Genomic DNA, 13,942 nt, shown 5'->3' with positions numbered 1-13,942 from the left:
TGTTGCCTGAGAATCTCTTTTTAAAAGTTTCCAGGTTGCTCAGATGCTAGGGCAGTTTGCGGACCTCTATTTCTCTGTTACTCTTGGATCATGACTGCATGAATGACATGGGAGCTTGTTAGTAGAACCTCAGATCCCATCCCAGGTCTACTGAATCTGAAACTGCATTAACAAGCTCTCTAGGTGAGTTACCTGCACATAGGAGTTTACGGCACTCCCTTATTACTTCTATCCTGCATATTTCAGGAATTAACTTCTCTTCCCCAACAGTAACAACAAAAACACATCCCATCCTGCCGCCAAAAATTCCACAAGAATAAGGAAAATGAAATTCTTACTGCCCTAATTAAACTTTACCTTTAACAGTGTTTAGCAAGAAAAACTATTCAGAAGGAAATAAAACAAAAATAACTGTAACTAAATTATAACTTATTTCTATCATTAAATCATAAACTGTATAGTATACACTTACAGTTTATCTCTGAGCGTGTTTTTTCTTCTCTCACATTTCTACTTGTTGAGTGAATTCTATGTGGTACAGCAACAAGAGGCTAGAAAAGAACAAAATCAATGATATGCAGCATTTGATAATCAAGTTATAGTTTGGTCCACAAAATTACCCAAACAGGAAAAAAAAACAAACTTCATTTTAAGTAAAAACGAAAGCAAAACAGCACTTTGCAATTTTTTTTTTTTAAAGAGCAAACCACAATAGCAGCTCAAACTATGAAGGTGAAAAAATATTTTTATTATCCACAACATAAATTATTATTTTACTAGAAAGGGCACTTCTTTGGCTAACTACATATGAAATTAAACACAATTAGTAACATATTCTGCTTATTTGTATGTGCAACACCAGACTTGTCTAGATCCATTCTACAAGGATGAATCAAGTACACTTGAGTATTCTGGATCTATTCTGACATCAAGAAATTCTGAAGGGAAAGGAAATACAACAGTATAAACATTACCATTGGCATCTATCATTTAATGATGGTTGAGCTTAGAAGGCTTTTAAGGTTTATTTTTCAATTTATGGATTTTTTTGAAATAATATTAAAAAACTACACACAGACATTTATACATGATGTAGGATATTAGTTTGTGTTTCACTTTTGGCACTATTTGAATTATAACCAATTTAACTAAGACTGCAAAAATTATGTAACTTATATTTAGGTGAACATACAGTATTTTATGTTTTACAGAAGCTTTATTTATTTATTTTTTTCATTAAAAAAATGCTTTCTACTCCATCACAGTTTCTTTTGGTTACAGATGTACCATTACAATTTCCACGAGTAGGAAACATGCCAATATTCAACTATTTGCCTTTAATTTGCAAAGAAGAGTCACACCTTGAAATTATTTACAGACCCTAACTAATTGAATGTGATTGCAAAGGAATACTGGAAAACTTACACTCTGAATGTCCAATATGAGATTTTTCAAGGGCTCTAACATTAGAAAAAGAAAAAGCTGAAAAAATATGACTTAGAGAAACCCTTTGAAAACTGAATCTCTAGCATGTCAGGAACAAAACTGATAACTAACTCAAGAAGTCAAATGATTATAAGAAAGGCTATCCAGGTACACAGAGGTCATATTTCACCCTTTAGAACAGAGGTGAACTGGAGACTTGACTGATTATTTTCCCTTCAGATGTACCAATTTAGATGGTTGGATATGAAAATAGTATTTTTTCAAATATTTCTTTTGAAAATGAAATTCATGTAAAGAAAAAGAAAGAGATTGCCACAAGATTATGTTAAATGAGGCCAGGGAATGAAAGATGCCCACACTGAAATTAAAGTTGGCAATTGTTAGGCACCATCTTCTGAAATGCTAAATAATTTGTTTTGTTTCTAACACTGAAAGAGTACACTTTAACATCTCTAAAATGGTATTACATTTACTAGAATTTCAAATAAGCAGAACTGATTCTAAAATAGCTCATCTGAACTTAAAAAGTTGGCCTTCTAAAAGGATATTCTTTAGCATCATTTAAATAGACAAAGGCCATGTAGATACGTTCTCAAAAATTAAAATTTATAGAAACTTCTATTCTAAAATTCACATGGAACTAAAACAGAGCCCAAATAGCCAAAACAATCCTAAAAAAAAGAACAATGCTAGAGGCATCACATTACCTGATTTCAAACTATACCACAAGGCTACAGAACCAAGAGAGAATGGTACTGGTATAAAAATAGACACATAGACCAATGGAACAGAACAGAGAGCCTAGAAATAAAGCCATACATCTACAACCATCTGATCTTTGACAAACCTGACAAAAAAGAAGCAATGGGGAAAGAATGCCCTGTTCAATAAATGGTGCTAGGATAACTGGTTAGCCACATACAGAAGACTGAAACTGGACCCCACCCCTTCCTTATACAATATACAAAAATCAACTCAAGATGGACTAAGACTTAAATGTAAAATCTAAAACTATAAAGGATCTTGAAGAAAACCTAGGAAATACCATTCCAGACACAAATATGAGCAAAGATTTCATGATGAAGACACCAAAAGCAATTGCCATAAAACCAAAAATTGACAAATGGGATCTAATTAAACTAAACAGCTTCAGCACAGTAAAAGAAATTATCAACAGCGTAAACAGACAACCCACAGAATAGGAGAAAATTTTTGCAAACTATGCATTTGACCGAGATCTAATATCCTGAATCTGTAAAAATCTTAAATTAACAAGCAAAAAACAAATAACTCCATTAAAAAGTGGGCAAAGGACACGACAGACACTTTTCAAAAGAAGACATATACGCAGCCATCAAGAATATGAAAAAATGATTGAACACCACTAATCACTGGAGACATGCAAATCAAAACCACAATGAGACACCATCTCATACCAGCCAGAATGATTATTATTAAAGTCAAAAAATAACAGATTATGGCCAGGCAGCAGGGAAAAGGAAACGGTTATACACTGCTGGTGGGAATGCAGTTCAGTTACTGTGGAAAGCAGTTTGGGGATTTCTCAAAGAACTTAGAACAACCATTCAACCAAGCAATGCCATTACTGAGTACACATTCAAAGGGATATAAATCATTCTACCATAAAAACATGCACGTTATGTTCATCACAGTACTACTCACAACAGCAAAACACAAGAGCAAAGATATAGAATCAAACTAAATGCCCAACAACAGTAGACTGAATAAAGAAAATGTGGTACAGATATGCAGCCATAAAAATGAACGAGACAGTGTCCTCTGCAGCAACAAGGATGGAGCTGGAGGCCATTATACTAAGTGAACTAACACAGGAACAGAAAACCAAATTCCACATGTTCTCATTGACAAGTGGGAGCTAAACATTGAGTACACATGGATACAAAGAAGGGAACAACAGACACGGGCCTACTTGAGGTTGGGAGAAGGGTGAGGATAAAAAACTACCTATTGGGTACTAGGCTTATTACCTGGGTGACAAAAGAATATGTACATCAGTCCCCTGTGACACACCATTTATCTACAGAACCAACCTGCACATGTACCATGAAACTAAAAGTTAATAGAAAAAGAAACTCAATGAATTATTTTTTCAAGATCACTAATAAAAATGATAAGATTTTTAAAAATTAAAATTTAGTCTTTAATTTCTAAACATAAATACTCTCATTTTTCTCTATAAATGTAACACCTACTAATCACAGACACCTGCGATAACGGGCTTCTAGTAACTAATACATGGTATTTAGAGAAGCAATGATGAAAATAATCTTTATAATAAATGGCATTTAAAGAAACAAGCCATTCACAATGATGCACGGTGTCTATTTTTTTAAACAATGCTTTACATGCCATGTGATTAAAATTATTTTTATTACTTCTTAAACAAAACTCTGCCCTTATAAACCATTTCATGCTTATTCAACTTTTATCATCTTAAAGTTCTACGATTATTGTATCATCAAATAACATAAATACAAATAACAGGCCCTTTGCAACGGGAGCTAGATGAGAATGTCAAGTTTGTACAGGAAGGGAAGACATAGACAATATGATAAATCCTAGGTAACACAAGCCAGTGGTTTTTGACCAGGGGTAATTTTGTCCCTGAGGAGACATTTGGCAATATCTGGGTTCATTTTTTTGTCGTCACAACTTGGGATTAAAGGGTGTTAACTGTCAACTAATGGGAAGAGTCCAGAAATCCCGCTAAACATTCTAGAATGCACAGGGCAGCCCTCCCAAAACAAAGGATTGTCTGGCTCAAAATGTCAACAGTGCTCAGATCGAGAATTCCTACAAGCAAATACCAATACTTGTTTAATGCTGTCAAATTTACTTTTAGGTCTTCTCATCTTTTTCAAGTATATACACTCAATTACATACTTTTTTTTTTCAAACCACAACTACAAAGAACCTCCTTACCCCAGTTTTCTCCCCTAAAATTGCTAGGAATTTTAAGAAACATGGAAAGTAAAACCTTATTGTTTCTTCACTCCATGTACAGTTTATCCTTGAACAACAAAAGTTTGAACTTCAGAAGTCCACTTCTATGCAGATTACTTGGGGATACAAAACCCATGTATACGGTGGACCAACATTTCGTACATGTGGGTTTTGCAGGGCTGACTGTAGGATTTGGGTATGCACGGATTTTGGTATACTTGAGGGTACTGGAACCAATCCCTTGTGTACATCAAGGGACAACTGTATTTTCAATGTTTTTAAAGAAAGGTAACTGTTAATGATAGTACAAATTCAAGTAATATTTATCTTGTCAAACATCTCTTAAAATTCAAAATCAAGAGTCTAAATATTTCTACTATAAAAAGTCATATGGTAAGCTATTATTTAATGTAAGAAGAATCCACTAATCTACTGTTTAGTAGATAAGAACCGGAACAAAGGAAATAACAAACACTCACATACCTGATGTGCTCTTAATCCATATGCAACCTTCTCTTGATTGCATTCATTTTTATATGAATCTTACTTAAGGCTAAAGACCATATTTTACCATTTCTAAAATTTATGAAAGCTAGTGTATTCAAACACTTAGATATGGGGAATGGCTATCATTTTTTAAATGTCTTGATGAGTTTTTAAAAGTCCCCAATTCTTTGACCATTATTTTTATTTTTTAAACTTTGGTCTTTCTGGCATCTTCCTATTGGCAAACTCCTTTCTAGCAATGTCACTTCCTTTGTGATATCTGCTCTGACTTCCCTAACAAAAGCTGGCTGTTTTTCCTTCTCCTGAAATGGTGAACTTCTCAAGATTAGGAAACAATGTTTTATCTACAGCAGGTCCCCAGTGAATGTTCATCGAGTTGAATATAAATAAATAGTCAAAAATTAAGTATTTCAATAATTCTGTAGCTGTTTACAAGTTGCAAGTAGCCTTCCCTATTGCAGAGAAGAAGACTGCAATTTAAAAAATCTGTGTCAACTTCTTATATCAAAAGGATAAGACATAAATGCAGTGAAGTAATGCTAAAGGCATTAACCGATTTATGCCTGAGGTTGCAAATTTTTGTGTGTGTGAAAAATCAAACCTTGACGATGGCCTTGAGCAGAAGGATATAAATAACTCCCACAAGCCTAGTTCTAATAACAGAACACCAGGCATAAATGGGTTAATGATTTTTTCTGGGAGGAGTAGTCCTCTATTTTCTCTCTTTTTCCTTTATTAAAACCATTCTATGTGCACTGCCAACTTCACACAGGAATATTCTGAAGGTGGGTAGATGGAGATGAGTTCTACTTAATGTTAATTCATGGACATTACGATAACCTTTGGAAGTAAAAGAGGTCTTATTCAAAAAACTTTTGCAGCTCCATACTCACACTAAGGTCTCTCAACCAGCATCTATTTCATGTAATTATTGCAATACCCAATAGCTTCCTCTGTGGGTGAAATGCTACCTTTGAAGCTATTGTATTACCTTTGAAGGAGATACACTCTTAGATCTATCTTTGTGGAAACAGAATTCATAAACATTAAGCTCTAAGTCTTAGATTCAATTCGGCAAATCAAGAACAAGACTCAAACTATTCACAGTGTAGGTACACCTCAGGGAAAAAAATACACAAATTTAAAAGACTGAAATATTAAACACTTGTGATGGTGAAACAGTAGCAAAAGTAATTTCAAAAATTAGGTATTTAAATTTTACACGTGCAACCTGCTTTTTAGTTTACAAAGTGTTTTGATGCACCTTAGCATTATATCCTTAAGCTTGTGAAACAAGCATTATTCTTCATTCCATAGATGAGGATACTGAGACTTAAAATTAAGTGGCAGGGCATTCAGCTAGCTAGCCATAGAGCTAGGAAAAACCCTAGACTTTTGATCTAATATATAGTAGCAAAACCAAACAAAAACAGGTAACATGAAGGTTGCTCACACAGACTGTTATTAATGAACAAGGATGAAACCCATGATTATTTCTGAGAACAGTTTTACCTTCCCAGTTTAAACAGCATAAATCATTAATTTATTAGCATAAGAGATTAATAAAAGTGTTAAATCTTATAATGCTGTACATAGTAAGTGGGCTTACATATAGGAGACGAAAACTGAATAAAAATCAGAATTAGAATTACACCACTGTGTAATTACTTCTAAAATAGAAACTACACAGGAACTCAACATTAAAAAGTCAAACTTTCTTCCACAGAGAACAACCTACAAAAAACTTAAACTAAGACTTAGATGTGGTGTGTGTGTGTGTATACATAAGCAGCGGCATGATCTTGGCTCACTATAACCTCCGCCTTCTAGGTTCAAGCAATTCGCCTGCCACAGCCTCCCGAGTAGTTGGGATTACAGGCGTGAGCCATCATGCCTGGCTAATTTTTGTATTTTTAGTAGAGACGGGTTTCACCATGTTAGCTAAGCTGGTCCCAAACTCCTGACCTCAGGTGATCCGCCTGCCTTGGTCTCCCAGAGTGCTGGGATTACAGGTATAAGCCACTGAGCCCACCCTTATTATTAAGAGTATGCATACAATAGTTTTAGTTTCACAGTTTAAGTGCTAAAATACTTAGATACATTCATATTTTGAGTGACAACACTGCACTTAGCAATTATAATGACAAATTATTTGCAAATAAAAATGTTACGAATTTCTTACATCCTATCCCTGGAATAATTAAATTCCTTTATTTTACCTACTTACCATAGAGATTTATAACAATTTATAATTATAATACCAAAACAATGTCTGGATCAGAAAGATGAATTTCTTTCCCTGCTATTTGAGAAAGTTTTAGAAGAATCTTCATTCCACAGATTGCTTCTCTATTTGGTTTATTATTTCTGTTCTTTGAATACATTTTTAAAAAGACATGACAAGTACATAGGGTGAGGTAAGACACAATCCTGTAGCATTTAGTGCACTGAAAAGGATATAGGCAGACCTTGTTTTACAGTTCTGTTATGCACCAATTTCAGTTATCATAATTTAGTTAAATAACACTAGTTCCCTACAACATGGTTCAAATAACAGTTACCACTGTATATTAATTGTAATTGCATAAAGTATAAACTTTATGGGTGGCCTTTCAGTTCACAAATTACTATGTAAATAACAGATGCACATCATGATTAGAAAGAAAATTAGAAAGGAATATGACAGTTTGCCAAGGCATAGAAAAGATACTTGTTCTGTGTCACGGACAAATGATAAGAAGCAAACTACTCAATAAGCAGATTGCTAGATAAGTTAAAAAAAAAATTAACAAAGAAATGAAACATGTTAATTCTCAATGATTCTAGTATTTATAGCACACTGTAAATAATAGTTTTACCATTTTTTCACATTTCTATAATTATAACTGACAGTAACAGAGTTTATGCTTTAACAAAAAATTTTAAAGGTCATGAAACAATTAAAATTTTTCCCACTGATTATTAAGATTACTTTGCAGAATTTTAGCTTATGCAGCCATTTTTACAGTACCATACTACCATGCACATCAAGGACTGCCTTTATACTAAATAAGACTAGAAGAGTTTATAAAACTTGACTTTCTTAAAAATAAAATTAAGCAAATCAACACCAAAAAACTTCTTTAGGCCAGGTGCAGTGGCTCATGCCTGTAACCCCAGCATTTGGGAGGCCGAGGTGGGCAGATCACAAAGTTAGGAGTTCGAGACTAGCCTGGCCAACATGGTGAAACTCCATCTCTACTAAAAATACAAAAATTAGCTGGGCGTGGTGGTATACTCCTATAATCCCAGCTACTCAGAGGCTGAGGCAGGAGAATCGTTTGAACCCAGGAGGTGGAGGCTGCAGTGAGCTGAGAGTGTGCCATTGCACTCCAGCCTGGGCAATAGAGTAAGACTCGTCTCAAAACAAAAACAAAAACAAAAACAAAACAAAAAACACTTCTTTATAGTATAATTATAAGGTTAATTACACTTTACATTTCTTACATTTTTATGCTCCAAACTCCTTTCCAGACCTTTAAACAAAAGGACAAATAGCTTATCTATCAGAAGACGGCAATCTGGGACAATGCAGAATTGATAGAAAGGCTCTCTCTGACATGAGACAATCTGTGACCATCTTTCTAAACACTTCACCTTCAGTCATCAACGAAATTTATAACATTTTTAAGGGCTTCCCATAAAGCCAGTAGAGTTAAAGGCGATCCACCTTCTGTTACAGACCCAATAACAGAATTCTGCCATGTCACATATACTGAATTTATCTTGATTGCCACAACTATTAGCAGTGCTAGGAATGTTACACATGCAAACAGAAGTGAAGCTTCCATTAATATCAATGCTTCTGTCATATTAGAATTATTTTATTAACAACTATACAGGCTCATTTTAAAACATTTCCATGGTGAATAACTGAGCTTTAGTCACCAGCAGTGAAGCCTATACTTCCTACTAACCTCTAATAATTCATGAAGCATTGTATAAGAATTTTTTTTTTTAAAGATAGCAACGGGGTCTTGCTATGTTGTCCAGACAGGGTTCAAACTCCTGGCCTCAAGTAACCCTCTTGCTTCAGCCTCCCAAAGTGATGGGATTACAGACATTAGCCACCGTGCCAAACTGAGGATTCTTTTTGAGAAGCAAACTAAGGGGAAATTTTGAATATTCGAATGTCTTGTTTAGGCACTTCCCATTTGCTTTCCCTTTTACAGTGAATGATTTATTTGGCAACTTCATCGAAAATGGCTATTTTGAAATAACCACAATGATTTCAACAAGAGGATTAAATGATTTGCCTTTGCCATTTTCATACTATAGTCACCTATAAGTAGTGAGTAAGAAAAACCTAGCATTTGACTTTCCACGAAAGGCAAAGACAAAGAATTAATTGTTCCCTCAAGAGCTTTTTTAAACTAGTCCCCAAAATTAAAAAAAAAAGAGATTTTGAGACATACAGACAGACATACATATATACATACACACATACATGTTATATATGCCAGTTGGTAAAAACAATTCTTACCTCAGGATCATCATCATCGAAATCATGGTAAGTGGAATGATCTGGATTATTTACTTTATCCAACAGCTCAATTGCCAAAGACCGTGTCAAATGTTGTGTTACAAAAGGATGCTATAAAAATTAAATACAATGCAAAACACTTACTATAAATCTGATTGAATGACATTTTATCTTTTGAAAAATATATATATATTTCAGGGCAAAAATAATACCTGTAATAATTTTTCAGCAGTAGGTCTTTTTTTTGGATTTTTGGTAAGTGCCATTTTCACAAAATGATGAAAACTATTTGACCTAAGAAATTCAGAAAATTAGACTTTTACATTCCAATTCATTTTTTGCTCATCTTACCATAAAAGTAAATAACATAAAAATACTTACCACTTCATTTTATCCTTTAGTTTAGGAGGCTGAAAATTGCTTTTTGTCATTAGAAATAATGCCCTGAAAAATCAACAAATCATTACACAGCATTTTAATATTTCACATTTTAATCTATTACACAAATTCTATTACTATTTATTCCCCAAATAAGATAAAACAAGACTAAGAAAATTACTTGTTCACATACTAAGAGGAAAAAAACCTTAAGCATAGGATTCTTCAATGATGACGCACTGACCTCATTGGGTGTAAGTCAAACATAGGAGGCTGAAGCTCTGCAAGTTCTATGGCAGTGATTCCCACTGCCCAGAGATCACAGAGTTGATTGTAACCCCCCTTCCTCTCAACAGCTGCAACTTCTGGAGCCATCCTGAAATAAATATTCCAGAAAATAAAAACCTTCTGTTACATGTTTTCCTTTATACTCCCACCCAGAGGCACAAGGAATTATCACTATCTAAATTAAGGCCCATTTAGGCCTTGGTTTTTGAAAAAGAAATACGTAGTACTTAAAAGGTTCACCTTTTCCAAAATCTTGACATCTCATAAGACCTTCCACTTCATTAGTAACTTGCTTTTGATTTTACAGGCTCATAGGTGGAAGGGACTTGCCTTGCCTCAGAAGAGACTTTGGATTTGGACTTTTGGGTTAATGCTGGAATGAGTTAAGACTCTGGGGGACTGTTGGGAAGGCATGACTGGTTTTGACATGTGAAAAGGACATGAGATTTGGGAGGGGGCAGGGACAGAATGATATGGTTTGGCTCTGTGCCCCCACCCAAAATCTCATCTCAAACTGTAATCCCCATGTGTGCCGAGGGAGGGACCTGGTAGGAAGTGATTGGATCATTGGGTCAGTTTCCCCTGTGCTTTTCTCATGATAGTGAGAGGGTTCTCACAAGGTCTGATGGTTTTAAAAGTGACAGTTTTCCCCGCGTGCTCTCTCCGGTCACCTTGTGAAGAAGGTGCCTGCTTCCCCTTTGCCTTATTCCATGATTACAAGTTTTCTGAGGCCTCCCCAGCCATGCAAAACCGTGAGTCAATTAAACCTTTGTTTACAAATGTTTTTAAAGAAGACCCTCCACTTCAGTCCCCTACTGGTGATTCCATTGTTACTTCCTTACACTAGCTACTAAAAAGGTTTATAAAATTGTACAATTTTCATAGAGTAACATGTCCAAAACTCATTCACGCTCCCAATCTCTCTGTACATGCAAAATTCAATAAATAATATTTGTAATAAACAATCTATAGCTCTACTTCCTTTTATCAAAAAACTGCAACCTGGCAATCTCCGTTTTTACTTCACCAAAACTATTCCTTTGGGCACCAAGAATCTTCATATTTACTATTTAATTCATATTTACTAAAAACTTATTTGGCATTTTTTCCAGTTCTATTACAATAATGGAAAAGTTATAAAAATGAGTGTCTACTTTTAAAAAATGTATTTATTCGGAGGAAAGTTACCCAAATTCAGTAATTTTTTTGTTTCTCTTTACTTTGCTACAGTCTCATTCTAATTATACTTCCATAAATTTGAATTTGACTGATTTAAATTATTAATTTTCAAATATAAAACATTTCAAATCCTAAACAATATTTTAAAAAGCAATTAATTGAAATAAACATCTCAACTCTTCCATACTAAAGAGCAGTCTAGATAATCTTACAAATACACATTTATCTTCCTGGTATGATTTCAGGAAGGTCAAGTAAGTCAGTAAAGTTAAAAACAAAAAACCTTCTAACTTTCAAACCCCTGGTCTTGAAATCTTCTAAATCTGAAACAGATCTTATGAAAATTTAAATTACTGTAAGAAAAGTGAATTTCAAATTGTCAGTTATTACTTTTATGAAGACTAGATTTGAAGTAGCTGGTAGAAATGCCCTAGTGGAGTGGGAAATGCATACAAGTGATAGCTTTTAACTTGCCTTACTAGCTCACCACATTAGTTGATGCTCTCCCTTCCTCTATGAAAATACAAGGGAAATATTCCACTTAGTACATGTCTACTCCAGCCAGCTAAGTTGTGTGCTTATCACAGTCAACTGGGTTCATCTCTGAAACTGTTTATTCCAGTTACACTTGCTATTGTAAACACATAGTTATAATGAAGGTTTAAAAGTTAGTGAGCTAGCTGGGAGCAGTGGCTCATGCCTGTAATCCTAGCACTTCGGGAGGCCGAGGCAGGTGGATCATTTGAGCTCACAGTTTGAGACCAGCCTGGGCAACATGGTAAAATCCCGTCTCTACCAAAAATGCAAAAATTAGCTGGGCGTGGTGGTGCATGCCTGTGGTCCTAGCTACTTGGGAGGCTGAGGTGGGAGGATCGCTTGAGCCTGGGAGGCAGAGGTTGCAGTGAGCTGAGATCATACCACTGCACTCCAGCCTGGGTGACAGAGTGAGACCCTATCTCAAAAAACAAAAACAAAAACAAACAAACAAGAATTAGTGAATACTTTAGAAAGACTTTGCTTTTAGAAAGGCAAACTTCTAAAGATGAGCCAAAAAAACTGGTACGTTACATAAAAACATGACAATGGCAGAAAACTGGGAAGGCTACAGCTTATATGATGCCATCTGTATGCCACTCAAGGAAAAGGCACAAATATAGAGACAGATATCAGATCGGGGTTCCCAGATGCTACGGATGGAAGGAGAGCATTTACTAAAAAGAGGCAAGATAAAAAATTCTTTGGATAGTGTCAATGTGTTCTGGTGGTTTCTTACCACCACAGCATACAAGTTTCTCAACATTCATACTACTGTATGAATTTGTACAACTGTATATCTAATAAGGATAAATTTATACCTCAATAAACCTGACTAAGAAATGTAGTTGATGCATTGGGCTGTGTGTGGTTTGCATTACTAAAATGGAACTCTAGTAAGTGATCTACTCAAAGAACAGGCCTTGATTCTATACCAGACTGTTGAATAAATGTACATATGTGTCTTAAATTGAAATAAAACATTTAAGGTACATATCTGTTAATTTTGAGAACTGTCATTTCAAGCAGACTTCGAACAACTGATTAACTGCTGACCTAATCACTTGGGAAGAGAGAGGTTCTAAATTCTTAGATTTTAGGTAGGAAAGATACAATACCAGAAAGACACATACAGGGAGAGTGTTCCCAAAATTAACTTTACCTAATTCACAATTTCACATGTTCCCAAGATATCTCCCACATTATTGTAAGAGTAATGATATAAATTTTTAACCTCTGAAACTGGAGTTGGAAATGTCACCATTAACATTCAGTGAATGAATACTGTAAAGAATCAAGTCAGATCCTGAAGATTTAATGAGAGATGTTTACAATAAAACTGAGAAGATAGTGTACTTAAAAATGACAGCAATTCAAGCCCTCACTCCACTCAACCCAAAACAATAATGAGATGAACAAAGAGAAATATACATACACACCATCTTAGACTAAGTCCAGCAGACATATTTTACCTAAAACCGTAACACGCAGACGAAAAATAGAATAGTAAATGATGTAGCAAACAGGAGGCAGGGCAAACCCAAGCAGGTGCCAAGGAAAAGAACAACAACTAGCAGCCAACGAGCCTCAAACATCCTGGAAATGTTGACAAGTTAGGTTTAAAAAGTAGCAATAGTGGGGTTGAGGCTGGGCTGGAAACAGGAGTATTAGAAAGTGTCAACAGTCAGTCCCTGGCATTCCTACTCTTATCCATTAAGTCCCAGTAACTATTCCCTCCCGATTCCCATTGGATAAGGACCAAGACGAAGAAGAGAGACTGCAGACTCAAGAGACACCAGGAACCAAGGAGTGAAGAGGTTAAAGGGAGAGGACATGATTAAGTAGAAGTACGTATATAGAACAATGAATACCTCTGCTTCCTTCACTTGACCAGTTCTAGAACACTAACAACCAGGTTTACACCTGACTTCCCACAACCAGAGTTATGAACCAGTTTTCAGTGCTGTGCTCTTCAAAGTGAACCAAAATATAAGGATTAGTAGACATTTGAGGGAAGTCTCCATCATGAAAATACAAATGTAAAGAGTTGAGGAACTCTTATAAGTAGAACAAAAAAGATTTTTTTGTTCTTAGAGAAAATAG

The 13,942-nt window shown here is 35.0% G+C and overlaps 1 protein-coding gene across 10 annotated transcripts in view; it reads right to left on the bottom strand.

The window, feature by feature from the left end:
- Positions 1-13,942, bottom strand: part of MAP4K3 (mitogen-activated protein kinase kinase kinase kinase 3) — a 189,325-nt gene that overhangs the window by 65,040 nt on the left and 110,343 nt on the right. For all 10 annotated transcript variants that reach the window (XR_006691463.3, XM_005576048.4, XM_005576050.4 and 7 more), the window contains 5 exons: positions 10,083-10,214; positions 9,842-9,904; positions 9,673-9,754; positions 9,461-9,571; positions 473-551 (listed from right to left, as the gene is read on the bottom strand). Coding sequence is in view for 9 of the 10 variants with exons in the window: in XM_005576048.4 (XP_005576105.1) it covers positions 473-551; positions 9,461-9,571; positions 9,673-9,754; positions 9,842-9,904; positions 10,083-10,214 (467 nt within the window). In the remaining variant the exon portion in view is untranslated. The remainder of the gene's footprint in view (positions 1-472; positions 552-9,460; positions 9,572-9,672; positions 9,755-9,841; positions 9,905-10,082; positions 10,215-13,942) is intronic.

The sequence above is a fragment of the Macaca fascicularis genome, chromosome 13 (assembly GCF_037993035.2).
Source record: "Macaca fascicularis isolate 582-1 chromosome 13, T2T-MFA8v1.1".
Taxonomy (NCBI): Eukaryota; Metazoa; Chordata; class Mammalia; order Primates; family Cercopithecidae; genus Macaca; species Macaca fascicularis.
The sequence above is the reverse complement of the archived record's forward strand: the minus strand, read 5'-3'. Positions and strand labels throughout refer to the sequence as shown.